Source organism: Musca domestica, unplaced genomic scaffold (genome assembly GCF_030504385.1).
Source record: "Musca domestica strain aabys unplaced genomic scaffold, Musca_domestica.polishedcontigs.V.1.1 58, whole genome shotgun sequence".
NCBI lineage: Eukaryota > Metazoa > Arthropoda > Insecta > Diptera > Muscidae > Musca > Musca domestica.
The window spans coordinates 307236-326718 of NW_026712360.1; the positions used below are offsets into that span (position 1 = coordinate 307236).

Here is a 19483-nt window from a genome sequence, read left to right on the forward strand (position 1 = left end):
AACATGGAAATATAAGAAATTTTAATAGAATTTACAAAGACTACAATCGAAACCAAAAGATTCCAACGTTTAGGTATTTTTTCACGAGAAAAAATAAGAAAATTAACGCTATTTCGGAAAAACACATGTATTCACTTTTTTTCTTTGAATACAAAGATAAGGCCCACATACAAAAATTTCTTTTCCAACTTTCCTTTACCCCAGGACGTTTCCCATTATGTCTTTCCATACTTTATGGTCATACCGCCAATATTTCATTAAACTACCATAACCCCAAATTGTAGAAAGTGTATTAATCATAGTTTTAAATTTAAGAACTAAAAAAAAGAAAATAAAAACACAACTCGACATATTCTTATATAATAACAACAAAAGAACTACTTGATTTAATAACAACAATAATAATTATAATAAATATGTGTATGTAGTAATAATCAATCCAATACCCACGAAAACAAAAGAAACTACAATTTCCCCATAATAAACGGTATTTAAAAAGAAATTTTGTGTTGTATTTATTTGTTTAATACACATCCATGGTGTATACAACTGTAGCAAAGTTTTAAGGGTAAGTATGTTAAAATAATTATTAGCAATGGCATCCTGGGCCCTAATCCTCGCATTCAATAGCGAACAAAAAGTTCGAACAATTGGGGTTTGATTCCCTTGTTATTTTTCATTTTCATCAAACAAAAATGCATATATGCAAATTAATTTTTACTCGAAACATTCCAATATCAAATCCCAAACTTACATATCTGGTTATTCAGAACAGTCTAAATTAAATAATTGAAAGAACTTTCCTTATGTCATTCCATTTCAAATGAAAGTTGGAGGCTGCCTTTGGCTTGCATTCTAGTCTGATTCTATTCAGAAATGCCTGAGCAACGCATTCATCTGACAGATGCATTAATTCTATTCATTCATACCCTTTTGAACGTAATAAAAAGGCATATCACCTTTTGTAGACAAATGGTATTGACTAGTCAATACCATTTTTGGCTATTAAATTAACTAAGATTGAACCAACTTATTTCATTAATTTCTATGTCATTTTGTTTTCATTTATTATATATTTTATTTTTATTTGTATACATTCTTAACATTCTTATGCTAATTATGTTAGTTAGTTAATTTTGGTAAACAGATTATTTTTTTATAATTACAAGTACGGATAATTTAATTAGGTTTATTCGCGATAGCTAAGCTTATTGATACTGTCCCTGACTGCCCTGTGGTTGGCCAAAACCAGCTGCGCCTAACACACTTGGATCTTCGGTCGGAGGTAAGGGATTTCGGAATTGTTCGGATGAAAGTCTTGTGAAAAGAATGCCGACACCTTCGATAAGGGCCAATAGAACACCGCCAATTATAGCACTGCCTGCCATGGCGGGAACACCATTTCTCGCCGCCAATATTCCTCCTGTGGCTGCCCCACTTATGATCGAATTCCAGGGGTCTTCCTTCTTTCGGAAATGTACTAGTGTGCAGTCGATTGTGCTGAACATACCGCCCCACACAGCAAAGTTACCAGCAATGACAGGTGAACGAGTTTTGATGGCCGACAGACTGCCCAGCATTCTGCGACTCATGCCGGAGGGAGCATTGCGGAAACCTTTGATAGCTTGGAATACACCACCTCCTATACAACCCATAGCAAAAGCACCACCACAATCATCAACTATCCGGAATGGGCAAGGTTCTCTGGCGTACTCCTCCATTGCTTATGTGTGTTGTGCTGTAATGAAATTTAGGTTTCCAATTAGAAATACACTTGAAATAAACAAAAATAAATTTAAAAAATCAATATTTGTCAAATGTTGGCAGGTTATAATCCTAAATTGATTTGTGGGGGGAATTCCGTCTTTTATCTATATTATTTACGTTTCCATGTGGGCTATATTATAAAACAATTGCTTCCGCAACCCACCCTTGGTAACAAATATTAGAATACACATTAATTTCGACAGAAATTGATAATATTTCATCATTTCACTTTCAAAACTCATTCTCCAAATGTACTTTTTTTTACAAAGACCACATTTTTCATTCCAGAACGTACAAACGGCATTCAATAGATCAAAAAATACAAAACCGGACGGACACCCCTTTGCTCTTTGTTACATAATGATTTACAACAAAACATCACTGATTTCCAAAATACATAATGGAGTTTTAAATACTATAATGTACTCGCGTATATAGTTAATACAAAAATTAGATATTTACTTTTTTTAAGAATTACTTAATTATTTTATTTTACACAATAAGCACGCTTAGCTTGCTGTTGGGTATGCTGCAAACCAGATTTCAAAGGACCTAATAAGAACTTTGACGCCGTTGAAATGAGACATAGCAAAGTTCAAAGTAGACTTACGTGTCCCTATCGAATGATTTGCTAATCTTTCACTTGAAATATAATTTTGAAAAAAGATATAATATGCACTTATTAGTGCATTTTAATGCCCTTTCTTGTTTATTGATTAAAATGTACGATCCAGAACTTGCAATTACTACGAAATAATATACATGCTATTTATTGTGTGCTCTCAATAATTTTCGGGAACCCATTTTCCTGTGAATGTCGACCTTCCTTCTTCTTTTTCCTGTTGTTGAAAAAATAGAACCAACGTGCCCGTATCGTGCCACAAAATAAAAGGATTGCAAGCATTTTCTGAATTAACTGGATATATATAGGTAATAAAACCACAATGTCGTTTGCGGCTAGACTCCTGCGACTCACCACCAGCAATGCCAATGTTTTACAACGTTATGCAATCAAATCCAACGGTTATCACAGAACCATTGCCGCTGCACCCCAGACCATAAACTTCAATAAACGTTACATGTGTTCTGAGCCTTCTACTGCTCAAAAGGTCCGTCAAACTGAAAAGACTATTGGTACTGCAGACAAACATGAATTTCAGGCTGAAACCCGAATGCTCCTGGATATTGTGGCACGCTCATTGTATTCCGAAAATGAAGTTTTTGTTAGAGAGTTAATTTCTAACGCTAGTGATGCTTTGGAAAAGTTTCGATACACGATTCATACAGCCGGCGAAACAGAAAAAGATTATGAGGGCACAGATCGTTCTATGGAAATAAGAATTGCCACCGATAAGACAAACAGGCAATTGATCATCCAAGATACTGGTATTGGTATGACAAAGGAGGAGCTTATTAATAATTTGGGAACAATCGCTCGCAGTGGTTCAAAGAAATTTCTGGAGCAAATTCGTGAGAAGGGCACAACGGCTGAAAACTCCTCAAACATTATTGGCCAATTCGGTGTGGGATTCTATTCTGCCTTTATGGTGGCTGACAAAGTTGAGGTATTCACACGGTCATCTAAATTAAATTCTCCCGGTCTTTGCTGGTCCAGCGACGGTTCTGGTAGCTATGAAATTCAGGAGGCTGAGGGTGTAGAGTTGGGCACAAAAATAGTAATTCATCTCAAGCCAGAATGCCGGGAATATGCTGATGAGGATCGTATAATGGCTGTAATAAAGAAATACAGCAACTTTGTAGGTTCTCCAATATTGTTAAACGGTCAGAAGGCAAATGATATTCAACCTGTGTGGTTGATGGAGCCGAAAGATGTTACAAAAGAACAACACGACGAATTTTACCGCTTCATTGGAAATACTTTTGACACACCCCGTTTCATTTTACATTACAAGGTATGTGTTATTATTTTGAGGTAGATGTAAGTAAAGATTAATAGACATTCATGCGTATTTATAGACCGATGTACCCCTAAGCATCAGGGCTTTATTGTACTTCCCCGAAGGTAAACCGGGTTTATTTGAAATGACTCGCGACGGTTCTGCTGGTGTTTCCCTGTACACACGTAAAATACTCATTCAATCAAAAACCGAAAATTTAGTACCAAAGTGGCTAAGATTTGTCAAAGGTGTTGTCGATTCCGAAGATATTCCTCTCAATCTGAGCAGAGAGCTTCTTCAAAATGGAGCTCTTATAAAGTAAGGGATCAATTTAATACACATTTGTCAGATGTTTTATTAAACTCCTATTTTGTAGAAAACTTTCAAGCGTACTGACCACCAGAATTATACGGTTCCTCATTGAAAGATCGAATAAGCAACCCGCCGAATACGAAGCTTTCTACAAAGATTATGGACTATTTCTTAAAGAGGGTATTGTAACTTCGTATGATCAGAATGAAAAAGAAGACATCGCCAAGTTGTTGCGTTTTGAATCTTCGAAATGCAAGGAAGGACAACGCATTTCGCTGGAAGAATATACCAAAAATGTTGGTGAACAAAAAGACATTTACTACTTGGCTGCACCAAACCGTGTTCTAGCCGAATCTTCTCCTTACTTTGAGAATTTAAAGAAACGTGATATTGAAGTTCTGTTTTGTTATGAACCATATGACGAGCTTGTACTCATGCAATTGGGAATGTTCAAAAGCAAAAATCTAGTCTCCGTGGAAAAAGAAATGAGAAATGATAGTGGTGCCGAGGCAACAATTGAATATGGTGAGGATAGTTTACTAAGATCTCAAGTTGACGAACTTTTGCCATGGATCAAGGACAAGCTGAAAGGAAAGGTGGCAAATGTAAAAGTTACCACAAGGCTGGATAGCCATCCATGCGTAGTCACCGTAGAAGAAATGGCAGCAGCACGCCACTTTATCAAAACTCAAAGTCATCAATTGCCCGAGGAGAATCGTTATGCCTTACTACAGCCTCAGCTGGAAATTAATCCAAAGTAATTAATATTTGTTATCATTTTTACTCGGCAGTGTACAAATGTTTTTCTTTTTCTATTCTTTAGGCATGAAATCGTGAAGAAATTATTTGCACTAAAATCCAGCGATCAGGAACTAGCCGAATTGTTGGTTCAACAATTATTTATAAATGCCATGGTAGGCGCTGGACTGGCAGAAGATCCCCGTACACTTTTGACAACAATGAACGCCCTGCTAACCAAAGCTTTGGAAAAATGTTAAATTTATGTTTAATTTGTTGTTAGTTTATAGTAAATAAATAGCTACATCTAAGTAATGAACGTGTTTAGATTTCTAATTATAACAGAAAATAAAGACAAACTGGTTTTTCGATAATGTTAGCGTCATTTATTGTAGAACCGTATCACGATACTCTTATCAGTTTATATTTCTTATCTAAGCACATGATACTTGTTTATCTGTGAAAATTATCACATTGTTGATATTATATTAGAATACAATATTACAGCGGCCAAAAGTGTGCAAATCATTTATGAAGACGGTAAAATAAAGTAAAAAACTGAGATTCTATGAAAAAATTCATTTGAAACTCCGTTCTTTTAAAATAACAAAGTTATAATCTAAAATAATTTATTGTTCCTTTAAACGTTTCTTTTGTTATTACATTAAATGTTAGCATTTTTAGTGACGAATTCAATTAAATAAATAATTTACTCTAACAACCAAAGGAAAATGGCTAAATGATAGCCATAGCAAAAAATGCAACGCTTTTCATAACTGATCGAACGATTCTCATTTTCGAGAAATAATAATTAATTAAGGTTTTTTCAATGTTGAATTAAACCTCGATTTGTATGTTCAACGACTAAAGTTTGCTCTAAAAACTCTTACCATGAGACCATGCCATGAGACCTAACGTCTAAATACAAATGTTATCTGTTGAAATTTTCGGCATACTTCTAATGCCCTGAGCTTCATAATTGAATACATATACAGCAATGCTACTTCTGCTTCTCTTTGGTTTTCTTTGTGAGGTCATATGACACACATTATATACCTCTGAACTAGAGACTCTTATGACGATGGAAGCATTGAAGAAAATTTGAGATAACATGATACCAACAATACATCGCTTTGGTAAACATATGTTTGTACTTATGTGTTGAACTGATAATAGAAAACGTAAATAACTTTTATTATTTTTTTGCTTTTTCTACTAATTTTGAGGTTTATTTATTGTATTTATATCAACACGTGATTGCCTATAAAACAAGGGGTCTCGGGATTACATTTTTATAAAATGTCGTAAAATATTTCCACCTATAATACACATGAATTTTCAAAAAGCCATTAAAACAGTTTTTTCTTAATTTTATTAAATAATTAAACGAATTCAATTAATATAATAAAAACATATTTTAAGAAATCACAGTTTCGCAAATTATTAAACATCTCTTAAAAATATTTAATAAAATCAGATATTTTGGGTCCCCCATGAGACGGTTTTCGACTGCTGGGTAAAAATTGTGGGTACAAAAAACCATGGGTGTATTTCTCCTATGACTCCCGAACCAATTGAAACAACTTATATGATTTCTTTTTCATTTAATTATATCTTTGTTCTGTTCTAAGATTTAATATCGGTAGAACAAGGTCTAACTCTAGTTTTTAAATATTAGGTTCTGTTCCAAATTAGGAAAATAAAAAACCACAATAATACGTATCCCTAATATTATTTAAAAATTCATATATATTATTTACAAAATTGTAAAAATAAGAAATTAAAGCGTAAGGGATATAGAATTCCACTTTATTTTACGAAGCCCGAGCTCAAATTATGTAAGACTAAACCCTAAAAACGTTATCACGTTATCTTTCGAACGATTGTCAATAGGCTTGCCAAGTTCATAAACGGGTCATGTAGGTCCATGTTTACGTTAATCTCCATGTAAAGTTTCACGAAAAAAAATCCCTCTGCCATAAGAAACAACTTATATGAAAGAGATTTCTTCTACATCGTCTACAAATTTTTAAACCAAAGACAAAAGCATAAATTAATTTTTATAGTATAAATATAATATAAACATACTATAAGTGCGCTATATAAATTTATATATAGTTTATATAATATAGAATTTTTTAAGTATATCCACAATGGAATTGCCCAGACTCTGAGAATATCTTTAAAAGATTGCAAGGGAAGTTTTTTTATTTAAAAAAGACTAAAAATTCTAATTACAGAACTAAGATTGACAAGGATTGTTAATGGATCGGGGCTATTAATTTATATCCAATCCAATATCTATCTAAGTATATAGTTGGTGTATAATTTGAAAAGGGTGAGGAAGGTCTTTAGCAAATCATTTTGCAGCTAGCTTAAAGGCCAGTGAGTCCAAATTAGCTTGTCGAAACCCACTGGCTAGTATATTTCTTTATAAAGGTATTCTTTAGTTCTCGTATCTAAGGACTCGTTAGTTCGCCCACACCTACTCCATGTTTGGTAGAGATTTTTTGTATATGCGAACTATTTCCCTACATGTGTATTTAATATTAAAAATAACTAAACTTAAGTTTAATGTAAATAGGTATTATCTTCAAATACACAAATTAAAAGCAAAAACAATCTATAATAAATATTTTTTAGTTATTTATTTTTATTTTTACTTATTATATTTCTTATCAGAATGTATGGAACAGCGCTAACAAAGTTATCATTCCACCGTAACTACCAGAGTTATAATTTCACTGTGATTTAGAGAATCCGACTATAGGTATCTGTAGTCTGTCTTATCGATTTTCGATTGGGCATATGACTTAAATCATATGACTTTGACTGCAAATCAACATACGGAATTGACTTTTGAAATGATATGAATTCGGAAAGTCAGTCGCAAACTCAAACGCAAAGCAACTCCTCGCCAGTTACCAATAATAACCGAAGAAGGCCAAAAGCTTTTAAAACAACCAAAAAACAAATTCTTTTCTTAGTCAAGTGAGTTTGTAATAAAAAAAATAATAAAAGTGAACACAAATATAATAAATACATAAGCACAAAACAAAATGGATAAACGAAAGAATTGGAAATTAGACACAAGTTTAACGAAACAATTGCGCTGCCACATCAAACTCAAACCACCAACAGGAGAAATTGTGAATTTAAGGATAATACTTACGGGATTTTTTTGAATACATGAAATAAATTTATAAGAATTGTGGAAATTTTTTAAACTTGAAGTTTCCATAAAAACTACTATCTCTCTGAGCATTGGGCATTCTCAGTCATCGCTCTCCTACAATTGATACAATGTTGCCATACTGTTTTGCGGAGACATGAGAAACCAAAGTTAACGTCATGGATATTTTATGGATTTATTAAAATTTGATTTAAACAAATTGATGCATTATTTAGATCATTTAGAATAATTGGAAAATAATCTAAAATATATATGACAAAAAACAGATTTTAGATGCTGATGAATCCACTTTTAATTGTACGTCAATTTATATCTTATCAGAAGAGAGGAAAAGCAACACGCAAACAGTCGTCCCAAATCTTGTTGGTGTGTGAGTGAATGAATGACAACGTCACATTTTCATGTGTGGTCGTCGATTTAAGTAAAAAACAGTCGTTTGGCAACCGTCGAAGAGAATACTCGCAGCTACTCCTCTGAAAGTAAAGGCGCAATTGTTTTGTGTGAAGTGCAAATTCATAAAACCAAGCAAATAAAAGTAAAGACAAAAGAAAAAAAGAAAGCTCTTCATTTGCCAATATAAAAGAAGAACCAAATAAGCTATCGTATAAGCGAATTACACAAGTAAATACAAGTTTAAAACAAAAATTCAATTTTCTTTGTAGAAACTCCTTAATTTAAACACATTAAAATGGCCGATTCCGATAATCCAATCTACGGACCCTTCTTCGGTGTTATGGGAGCCGCCTCAGCTATCATCTTCAGTGGTGAGTAATCATTTACAACAATACATGCATCCAACATCATCCATCCAGCTCGATTCGAATGACACATAGTAATTTCTCCGTTAAACAAAGCTTTGTAATCGATAAAAATGAAAAATTCCTATTCAAAGAAGGAATGTCTGGGGATTTTTTGTGAACAAATAGAAAAAATAGATATATATGTAGGTGTAACTACGGTTGGGGGAAAATCGAATCGGGTATCTTGGCAGATACAGCCACTAAATAGAGGATTTTCTTTGAAGAAAAAAATGTAAAGAGAATGAGAGAGACAATGAAAAGTGAAAAAATTCAATACATACGCATATTTACGAATTACGGCCACTGCGAAAAGAACGAATAAATGAAATTGGAAAGTATGAAAAATGTGCAAACGTACAAAGGAAGAATAACTAAACGAAAAACAAAAGAAAATTATATTCTGAAAAATTAACAATTCCTTAAATTACAATTATCCCATTATGAATGTTCTTGTCAACGCGATTTCTCTTCTAATTTCTTCTATGGTAGATAGAAATGGGAGAGGAAGAGAGAGAGAGAGAAAATAAGGTTTACGTGTTTCAACAAATTTTGTAGGTTAAGTCAACCTTCATATTTATGTGTAGAAAGAATGTTTTACTTGTCAAGTCACAAGACTTGGCTTACAATGGAGTTGCCACTTGACCAAAAACTTGGTCATTGTATGTATATAGATAACATCATATCAAGAAGTTTCATGTGAACTCTGCAAATATAAATCACATGCCTCTACCTGCCGTATTTTTTTCTGCTTCAATTACTCCTCTTGGTGTTCCTAATCACATGCTTGCTTGTGTGTAAAAGAATTTAATTTTGTTGATAAGATAAAAACTGCCGCAGTTGTGTTCTAAAAAATGAACATCGTTGTATGCAAGCTCCTTACAGTTATAGGGGTGGGGAGATCACGTTTCTTTATCGCTCTTCTGTACAGACTTCGTCCCTTATTGTATACTTTCTTTTGTTTTACAAGCTGATTCCCAATTGCACTTACACGTACTGCAATTATTTATGGGGCGTGCATCATCAACTTGCAATTGAGTTATGTTTTAATTGGCTCTTTCAATAATTGATTTATTCCCTTGTAATATAACTATATTTTAATACCCACATCATGTTTTACATTCCTTTTTCATCTGCCTTTTAATGGCATGATGTGCGCAAACTCCTTTTTCGTCTTGTATTACCAAAGGAATAAGGAAAAAAAGGTCGACCATCATTTTTATGTGTACATAACTATGTACATGTAGATATATAAATATGTACATATATATGTACCATTTTACTAAAAATATACTGGTATACTCGAGAAAATGATGATGCGTAAGATGGAACACTAAAAAGGTCAATGTGGAACATAGTTAAAATAAAAGCATTGATAACATCTCCCACATAACTACCATAATAATTATCAATGAACCAAAAAAACAGAATACCGTTTATTTATTATGGGTATAAACTTAAAAATAACACAAATTTTGTATAAATAACTCAAAGAAAATCGTAATCAATAACTTTCATTTTGTTTAAACAAAAACAGGTGGCCACAATTTCGTTTTGTGCATGACACAGTCGTTTTTTGAATTATTTCATTCTACCTCATTCTTTGTTATGCATTTTGCTTTGCAGTAATTATTCATTCAAGTACAAATATGTTAGTAATAATAAATAAAATACACATAGTGTAAGAAGAGAAGCTAGTTACGGTTAATCACATGACTGATTTTTACGGCGTTAGCGTTGTGGTTGTTGTTGGTTGCCTTACCTTCAACAACAACCAGAAAACCTCTACTCCATTTTGGGCCTTTATTTCGTAGAGAGCATCGTTGACATCGGCCAATTTGAAGAGCGCCTCTTTCTCTCAATTGACAAACAAAAATAACAATTTTAATTTTAATTCATTGCAATTAAAACTGGTTTTCAGTTTTATTGATTTATACGTTTGATGATTTTGGTATTATTCCATTCCATATGTACCCCGCACTTCCCTCTCCTGCCATAAAAAAATTACTATGAAGATAACTGTTTTCTTATATTCATATTTCTTATCATAATATGCTAGGCATGTTTGCACTTCCACCCAGCTATAGTAGTCATGTGTTAACGTTTTTTTTTTTGTCAAAGCAACTCCCCTTGAGAATTCCCCTGACACCGCATACAACACACTGTCTGGCAATATTGTTTAAGTTGTCAGTGTGTTGTTGTTGTTTTGCTGAAAATATGGTTGATATTAAAGTCGTTATCACTCTCTTTCACAATGGGGGAGAGCGTAACTGTAGGAAATAAAAGCTTTTTCAAAAATTATTTATGGATATCAAGCTTTTTGAAGTATCACATGACCAGCGTAAAAACAATGAAGTTAACGAAATTAATATAATGAATTAAGCAGCAGCATTATTGCCATGCCAGTTCTTCAGTCAATTTTGCTAATTGATCGTGGGCACTGATTTTTTTTGCATGACTTTATGGAATTGATTTTGATTTTTTGAGGAATGAACTCAAAACGCACTTGTTATAGGTACTGATAATCAAGATCATTACCCTATCTTGATTTACAAAAAAACATTTAAATTCAATTTTCAAATTTCAAACTGGTTTCGATTTTTGTGGTAATTATGGTAAAAGAAAATGGAGCCATTCAGTTCCAAAAAATGTTCTTTTACATCTTAGTTTAAGGGAATTTAGGCATTTATTTTGGTGGAAAATGTAGACAAAATCATAGGGATTTATTTTGGTGGAAAATATGGACAAGATCACCATAATGACCGGTAAATTTAATAAATTTAATATTTATTATTTCTTTTTTTAATGGAGAAGTTATTTGAGTTATGGTAATTGGTATCCTCTTATTGCATCACTCCCACTTTAAATACTTAAAAATATTAATACTAAAATATACCCCACTTATATTTTCTAGCTTTGGGAGCTGCCTATGGTACAGCTAAGTCAGGTACTGGTATCGCTGCTATGTCAGTGATGAGACCAGAATTGATCATGAAATCCATTATTCCCGTTGTCATGGCTGGTATTATTGCCATTTACGGTTTGGTCGTAGCTGTCCTTATTGCTGGTGCTTTGGATGAACCCTCAAAATACTCCCTTTACAAGTAAGTAGAACTCCGCTTCGTCCGCTTCATTGAAAAAAGCTCTTGATATTTGTGGACCCATGTCAACAAAATTATAATTTTTTCGTTTTCTCATTTTCACAGGGGTTTCATCCATTTGGGTGCTGGTTTGGCTGTAGGTTTCTCAGGCTTAGCGGCAGGTTTTGCGATCGGTATTGTTGGTGATGCCGGTGTCAGAGGTACAGCTCAACAACCTCGTCTCTTCGTCGGTATGATTTTGATTCTCATTTTCGCTGAAGTATTGGGTCTGTACGGTCTCATTGTTGCCATTTACTTGTACACCAAATAAATTATTCAATGCTGCAACAATAACAATAAGAACAACAAACACAACAACCATAATAAAAAGCAACCATCAAGAAAACAATCATCTTCTTCGTTATATCGATATTCTGATATAGAAACGCAACAACCTGTTCAAAAGCAAAACCAACATCGTCAACCAGCAGCAGCAACAACAACAGTGTCAAATAGCAACAGTGCAACACAATCGCCACCACCACTACCATCATCATCAAATCAATTACTGATCATTCGAATGTCAGTAATTGCAAGAAGATATCATCAAAGTCGTCGCCTCTGCTGCCGCCTCCAACCGTTCTCTCAATACTGCCGATGAAAGTGTACAAGATTCCAAATGTATAACAAAGGTATACAACCAACAGCACACCAAGTATGGGTATTGAGAAAACAGACAGGTTTGCATTTTAACGTGTAAAAGAACAAAGAACACAGTGTTAGTAGTTTGAATGAAATCAATCAAGTATTTGTACAAATTATAGCGAAAAGAATCAATCGTTCATTCAACCAATCCCAAAATGTTTTATTTAATCAAAACACAAAAACAACTACCATCACTTCTATCTATCCTATCATCATCTTGTGGTGTGAATCTAATCAATGCAATTTGTATATATAGAATAGATTGTATTGGTTCGAGTTGAAAGTATGTACCCGCTAACATTGTCTGAAAACCTCCGAGACGGCGGCGACGCTGGCAAGCAACAATAATTGTTGTTGATATGTTGTTGCAGTTTTTCAATAGGGAATCTTAGATAGATTGTTTTTCATTATTGGCCTGTTTTTTATTTCATTATTAAAAAAATCTATATTTTTAATTATTAGTTTCGTTTATTTTTTGCGTTATCTTATGTTATTGTTTTTATTGTTTTATTTTTTTTTCGTAATTCATAATTTAATTGTAAAAATCTACACAAGTGACACACACATACATTTGTTCGTTTGTTAATTGTTTAGAAACAAAATTTCTGTGAACATTTTTTCTTCAATTTGTTTTGTTTCGCCCGCCTATCGAAATTTTTGCAGAAACACACCTTCACACAAACACACATAACTATTAAATATAATATTCAAATAATGTAATTTAAACAAATTGAAACAACAAAACAAGCAACAACAAACCATTTCATCATACTATAAATACTTAATGTTAAAGAAATTTAGTGAGAAAACCACCAGTATAAAACAACAACAACAACAATAATAATAATATACTTAATGAACAACCATCATATTAATAATAATAATAACAACAACAACAAAAGAAAACGACAAAGAGAGAAACCAAAATCAAAGACACCGCAAAAGGGAGTTATCCAGAAGGGGACACTTAAGAACAACAACAACCAAGAAATGCCATCATTCGCGTTCTTATCCCGAATCCAACTACTCATCTCCCCGTTACAGGGGATTAATAATGGGGTAGCTGGAAGGGGATAAGAGCTGAGGATTATAAAAAGTGCCCTTTTGTGCGCATTAGAAAGAGATAAATTAGGTTTTAGTTAAATATTTTAAACAAATAAAAGTTTAGACTGTTATATTACAATTAACAAAAAGTATTCTTTTTTAAGGAACTTACACACACACACATACACACACCTCAATATGTATATGTGAAAAGAACACACACAACAACAATCATCATATATACCTATACAAACATCGAGCGTGCGAATACATAGATTTTTATTTCGAAAAAATATTTAATTGAAACCTAGACTCATATGTTCTATGATCAGCAGTCTGTTGGCAAATTTTGATTTTTTAAAATTGAAGACAAGCTGCTAATCATTCCTGCATATACACACAACCAATCAACCAACCAACAACAACCATTTATATACTACGAATAAGTCCTATATTTTTATGTTTAATTATTGTTCAATTCTAAGAATAATATATTGACTATAATGAATAATTATATGATTATTTTCATTTTGTGATAAGCTATAAACAAAAAAAAAACTTATGGTATTTATATTATATATTTATATATATTCAGAATACATATTTAAAACATATGCATATATAACGAAATGAATTGAAAGAGAACCCGGATGGTTAACAGCAGATCATTGACCGTTCGATCGATCGGTCGATTGATCGTTAACTTTCCTATGATTTTTCTTTCAAATGTTTAACCACCACCAATCACAAACTCCATTTGATTTTTCTTTGTTATTGTATAGATATGCAACTAAACTAAAAGATATAATAATGAAACAAATTATATATGTATATGTATTATGTATAATGTAATGTACAATTCATAACAAACAAACAAAAAAGTAACAACAAATTGTAGTAGCAAATTATATAATTATAATATAAAACTAAAGAAAAATGTTATGTAGCGCGAGAGAAGAATGTGAAACAAGAGAGAAAAGAAACCACAACAACAAAAAAACGAAAAAATCCTTTACAAAAAAATCGTAAAAATACCCCCGCAACACACACACACACTCAAATATTAATTAGAAATTATTATTTATCTAGAAATACAAGGGCAGTAAACGTTTTCCTTGTCCCTGGTGCCAGTACCGGTAAACATGTGTGGAAAAATGCAACAGAATATTCTTCCGAGGGCCCTTGTTCGCCAAGACATTTGTGATGCTGAAAATGTGGAGGTGTTCAAGCTGCCATTATCTTGGGAGTATAGACTTAATTTTACCAACTGTTTGCCACACTTGCTCCGGCACAAGGAAAATGTTTAATGTTATCCAATTATTTTTAACAAAAAGCCTATCTTCCATCATTTTCGAGGCATTTTTTAAGAGCGAGAAATACATTACAATAAATTGCTGTAAGATCTAAAAGCAAACTCAAACTGAAATATAAAAGAGAATGTAATAAAATTGTAATTTCTAATTTCCAACAAAAAAAAACTTGTTGTTTTATTGTTTTAATGATGAGAAACATGTGTCATAGAAAGGTTAAGAGTAGCATGAGATAGGGATTTAAAAACAACAAAGGATTTTTTGACAATGTCTAGTTGGGTTGATACTTACAATTAACAAGCGTATAAGGTGGATAATTTGGTGTAAAGTTGTTTGATTATAGCAGGAAATGGGAACAATTAAAAGGGGACAATCTAATAACCATCAAGAGGAATTTTGACATAGCACATTGTCCAATATATAAAATTATGGATTCTATGAAATTTGCCGAGGTACAAATTGATGAATGTCTTCTTCACTTAGACTCGCAGAAATTGAAATATGAAATGGGACTGTGTAGCTCAGATAAGTTAGCAAAAAGGTAAATATATTTAATGGTCTGATGTATTGAGAACTCTCTTGCCAAATGACGCCCTGCAAAAGGCCACCCTTCTTACCATTCTACTGTTTGTCTGATAATATAAATGATGGTATGCATGCAGTACTAAACTATTTCTTCTTTCTTTTGTTATGTTTTGTTATAAATTTATTTAAAAAAAATGTATGTAAAAATATGATAACAGTAAATGCAGAGAATAAAGCTCAAGAACAGCTTTTCATTTTGATGGTACTTTAACGAAATACTCATCATCCACAATTGTAAATTGGTATTCGCGATAGGTTTCCAGTTCATAGATGTATTTCTTGGAGCAGTCCTTCATAATTTTAGCAATGACCGGCTTCACATTGTGGCCCGCAACTGCGGCAAGCTCTTTGTAATAATCGAACTGAAACAATAGATAGAGGTTTAGTTTTAAATTATAAACTATGGAATGTGCTGTTGCTATGTCGCACTGACCTGTTTTTCACCCATTTGATGAGCATCTCTCTCGGACAGACCCCGTTCTTTTCTTTCCTTCATATCACGGCGAAGTTCTTCCATCATTTCCTCTGTCGAAGGCAGCTCTTTTTCATTGACAAAGTATTTCAATGCAAATCGCACCTGCAGATCGAAACACTGTGTGGGCAAAACCAGATATGGTATACCAATGATCGCCATAGTAGGGTGTTGAATATTTATGCAATGTTTGTACAGTGGTTGGACATGGTTGTTGGTCACATAGATGCCACAGTCAACGCTCAGAAATGGAAATGAATATTGATAGCCAGTACAAAATATGACGCAAGAGAACTCCTCTTCGGTGCCATCTTTGAAAATAGCCCCTGTTCGTGTGAAACGCTTTACATCGGGTTTCTGTGTAACGGTTCCCATGAAATCTGTATCGGGCGCTTCCTTTAAGTGGTGACTGAGAAATATCCTGTTGGCCGTTTTACTAATGTGATTAGCCAAATCCATGCCGGATGGTCCTGCACCAATAATTAGCACATTTTCACCTATCGGACAGGGCAGAGAGGAGGAGGGTACCATTATTATTTTGAATGCAACATTTTCATGTCTCGGAAGGAATGTCATGAATTCTAATTTGATAGTGGTGGCATTATTTTAATTGTTTTATTTTATTTGTTGTAGCTGATATTGTTGTTTGAGTTGTGAGACAACGACGTATAACCGGAATGTTATATTGCCGCCACTTCATTTACATAAGATTTGTTGCTGGTGACAATGAATGAATTGCAAAAAACGAATTTTGAATTCTTAATATACAGTGTGAGCACGATAATTGCAATGGTTGGCTTATTAAATAGTAGCGTTTATATATGTATGTATATTTCCTATAATTTCTGTTCTATCGAGGGAGTTGCTTTAATATTTTTAAACAGTAAACGAGAGAAAAAAACAAGTTTGGGCTACTTTTGTTTTGTTGGATATTTTAAATGGAAGAATTGTAGTTATTTCATTGAAACTAATGATGTTGCTCATCCAAAATAAATAAAAAAATTAAATTTTTAAATTCATAAAATAACAGATGAATTTTCCAGATGTATGTAACTCGACAAGTTTAACATGACTAATTGCTTTTGTAAAATTAAATGCTATTTCCTATGGTCATAATAAATCTTATTTCGCTCTGGTTTAATTGAAATTACAGTTATCGAACCACCTTACACGCAATCTTTAATAAGTAGATTTTTTATGTTTTTGCTTTTTTTATTGCGGTCACATTCTGTCTGTTGCAAAACTTACCCTTAAACTTTTGTGGTTCTCGATAGATATGACTGTGCATTTTACAACCTTGAAATAATTCCATTCCATCTATACGAGGATACTGAGGCTTTGTGTAATGACCATTGCAAATAAAGATTCTATCGAACACGGTCACAAAACACTTATCTGTGCAATGATCTAAAACGTGGACCTGGAAATAAACACACGATCTTTTAGAAGTAATTCTGGTTTTTGCAGCTTCTTCGAAAAGTTTTCACTTGTATTTAAATCAAAAAAAAAAAATGCTTGGTTAAAACAATAATCCATATGTTTTATTGCTTTTTCACATTTATAAATGATAATAAATCGCTCAATATAAATAAAACACACCCCTCACACAAAAATTTCACAAGCACACCCACACAGACAAATACTTACCTCCCATTGATTATTGCAGCGTGGTTTAACTCTTACGACTTCATGTTGAAATTTGATATGCCTTTTTAAATTATAATGATCGGCATATAAATTCAAAAAATCCAAAACCACTTGAGAACCTACAAAAGATTCTTGCATCGATTGGGGATAGGGAAAATCCAAATAGCCCATTACTTCCTTGGGGAGATTAGTTCTGAAACAGAGCATTTTAAGACAAATTTCGCATAAATTAAATTGCGTGCAGATCCTACCTTAGACCTTGATACATGCTGCTGTGTATTTCATCATCGTCACGAATATTGGGCGACAGATCCTCGTATACCCAGGTGCCACCCAACACTTTGCCCTGTTCATAGCAAACCACATTCAGCTGATGTTCCAAAGAGTTTTTCAAAGCCGTAAGTCCTGCTGTGCCAGCACCAATAACACACACACTTATACCAGTACCATTGGTCATTGTTGTCACTTTTTTCAAATCGTAAGAAAGAGGAAAAATCAACAACCGTTCATTTAAAAGTTTAAACATATACTGTAAACATTACTCAAATAGATTTAGTGTTATAGCTATAGCTAGTGAAACCAGGCGATACAACTATATACCCTACAGCCAGGTATGCACAGCTAACAACTAGCGAAAGATAATTGCTTTGGTGGCGCCATTCATTTAATAACAATTGAATGACATCCTGACTGACCAGTTTTCTTGGGTTTTCTTAAAAGGAAAGCAATTCATAGGCGCTGGCCAGTAAGTTATATTGAGCAGAAGTAATTACAAAACTCCGTTGGATTTTTGAACTAAAACTTCGCAACAGGTAGTTATGGCCAGAGCTAGTAGTGCTTTTGACAATGTGCCTTGCCACGCAAATTGCGTTTTACTGGCGGGCGTTTACTGAAATGTGATGAGTTTTCCCGACTATCTCTGCTCATCTTTGCAAAAACAACAAAAAAAAACAACATTATCTCAAAATGGAAAGAAGGCTTCTTAACGATAATGTCTTTTGTCGTCACCAGTAACCTACTACGATTCAACAACAATAACAAATAAACTAGCTATTACATAAAAAGAAAGGAAAATTTTTTGCCAAGTGTCTTAACAGCGGCCATGTGTATGTTAGTTAACCAACATTGGACGCTCTCTCCCGTATGTACATATGTGTACTCTCATTTGTTTTGTTAATTTCAAAAGAAGTAAAAAAGCTGTTATCAACAACACCAGCAATACAACTGGCCTTTTGAAAACTCCTTAGCTACATTGTCTTTAAGTAGCAAAACGAAAATCTGTTATCAATAAAACATAAAAATCATTTTCTGATTGATTTCATCATCATCGTCGATCACCTACTTTGTAAAATTATGGTGCCATTCAAGTTTGTTACTCTATGCCATAAATTGTAAATCGGATCGGATGATCATTATCTTTATCATCATCATATCTGCTGCAGGTTGGATTTACACCATGGATTTATAAATAAGTACAAATATTTGATAACAAAAATATATATATTTTTTTATCAAAGCAAAGATTTTTATTTGTTCTGTTTGTAGTTGCAAAAAAGGCTTTTGTAAAAAAAAAACTTTCCATTTTATTATCAATGTATTAATCCGATGTTACTTTTTGTTATTGTTAAAAACTTTCCACTTGGATACAAAGGGACTGATTTATATACACATTAATTTACTCAACATTTGATCTATCTTTAGTATTTTTTTAACTTTGCATTTCGAAAATATTTTCTCAACACACTAATTTCAACACAAATTGCCAATAGTTGGAAATATGTAAACATATTTATACGTTACATCACCATCACCAATGAATATGGAAAACAAAACTTTAAATAATTACCCATGTTTTCTTATTTTCTATATTTCCGTAATATATATTTTTATGCTACTGAAGTGTAGAAGCGTTGCTATACTGACTGGCTGGAACGC

General features: G+C 33.1%; 4 protein-coding genes across 9 annotated transcripts; 2 read left to right on the top strand and 2 right to left on the bottom strand.

The window, feature by feature from the left end:
• Window positions 1–1042: 1042 nt before the first annotated feature.
• Window positions 1043–2371, bottom strand: LOC101894710 (mitochondrial import inner membrane translocase subunit Tim17-A). Its single transcript, XM_059128822.1, has 2 exons — window positions 2230–2371; window positions 1043–1738 (listed from the first exon to the last, which is right to left on the bottom strand). The coding sequence occupies exon 2, from the start codon at window positions 1719–1721 to the stop codon at window positions 1209–1211; it is 513 nt and encodes a 170-aa protein (XP_058984805.1). The 5' UTR covers window positions 1722–1738; window positions 2230–2371; the 3' UTR covers window positions 1043–1208.
• A 255-nt stretch (window positions 2372–2626) lies between these two features.
• LOC101894871 (heat shock protein 75 kDa, mitochondrial) lies at window positions 2627–5089 on the top strand. The gene is made up of 4 exons (XM_005184454.4): window positions 2627–3680; window positions 3745–3983; window positions 4042–4734; window positions 4801–5089. The coding sequence occupies exons 1-4, from the start codon at window positions 2712–2714 to the stop codon at window positions 4973–4975; spliced, it is 2076 nt and encodes a 691-aa protein (XP_005184511.2). The 5' UTR covers window positions 2627–2711; the 3' UTR covers window positions 4976–5089.
• Window positions 5090–7547: 2458 nt separating this feature from the next.
• LOC101895035 (V-type proton ATPase 16 kDa proteolipid subunit c) lies at window positions 7548–12638 on the top strand. Of its 4 annotated transcripts, none has more exons than XM_005184456.4 (4): window positions 7548–7706; window positions 8571–8672; window positions 11620–11809; window positions 11912–12638. In XM_005184456.4, the coding sequence occupies exons 2-4, from the start codon at window positions 8597–8599 to the stop codon at window positions 12114–12116; spliced, it is 471 nt and encodes a 156-aa protein (XP_005184513.1). In that variant the 5' UTR covers window positions 7548–7706; window positions 8571–8596; the 3' UTR covers window positions 12117–12638. The 4 variants fall into 4 exon arrangements, with proteins under 4 accessions (XP_005184513.1, XP_011292898.1, XP_005184512.1 ...); XM_011294596.3 differs by lacking the exon at window positions 7548–7706 and adding an exon at window positions 8247–8387; XM_005184455.4 differs by lacking the exon at window positions 7548–7706 and adding an exon at window positions 8291–8443.
• A 2920-nt stretch (window positions 12639–15558) lies between these two features.
• Window positions 15559–19482, bottom strand: LOC101896400 (flavin-containing monooxygenase 3). Of its 3 annotated transcripts, none has more exons than XM_005184465.4 (6): window positions 19395–19482; window positions 17800–18013; window positions 17549–17741; window positions 17150–17321; window positions 15863–16398; window positions 15559–15791 (listed from the first exon to the last, which is right to left on the bottom strand). In XM_005184465.4, the coding sequence occupies exons 1-6, from the start codon at window positions 19396–19398 to the stop codon at window positions 15621–15623; spliced, it is 1290 nt and encodes a 429-aa protein (XP_005184522.1). In that variant the 5' UTR covers window positions 19399–19482; the 3' UTR covers window positions 15559–15620. The 3 variants fall into 3 exon arrangements, with proteins under 3 accessions (XP_005184522.1, XP_019892627.1, XP_019892626.1); XM_020037068.2 differs by lacking the exon at window positions 19395–19482 and adding an exon at window positions 18091–18237; XM_020037067.2 differs by lacking the exon at window positions 19395–19482 and having other exon boundaries at window positions 17800–18084.
• Window position 19483: the final 1 nt, after the last annotated feature.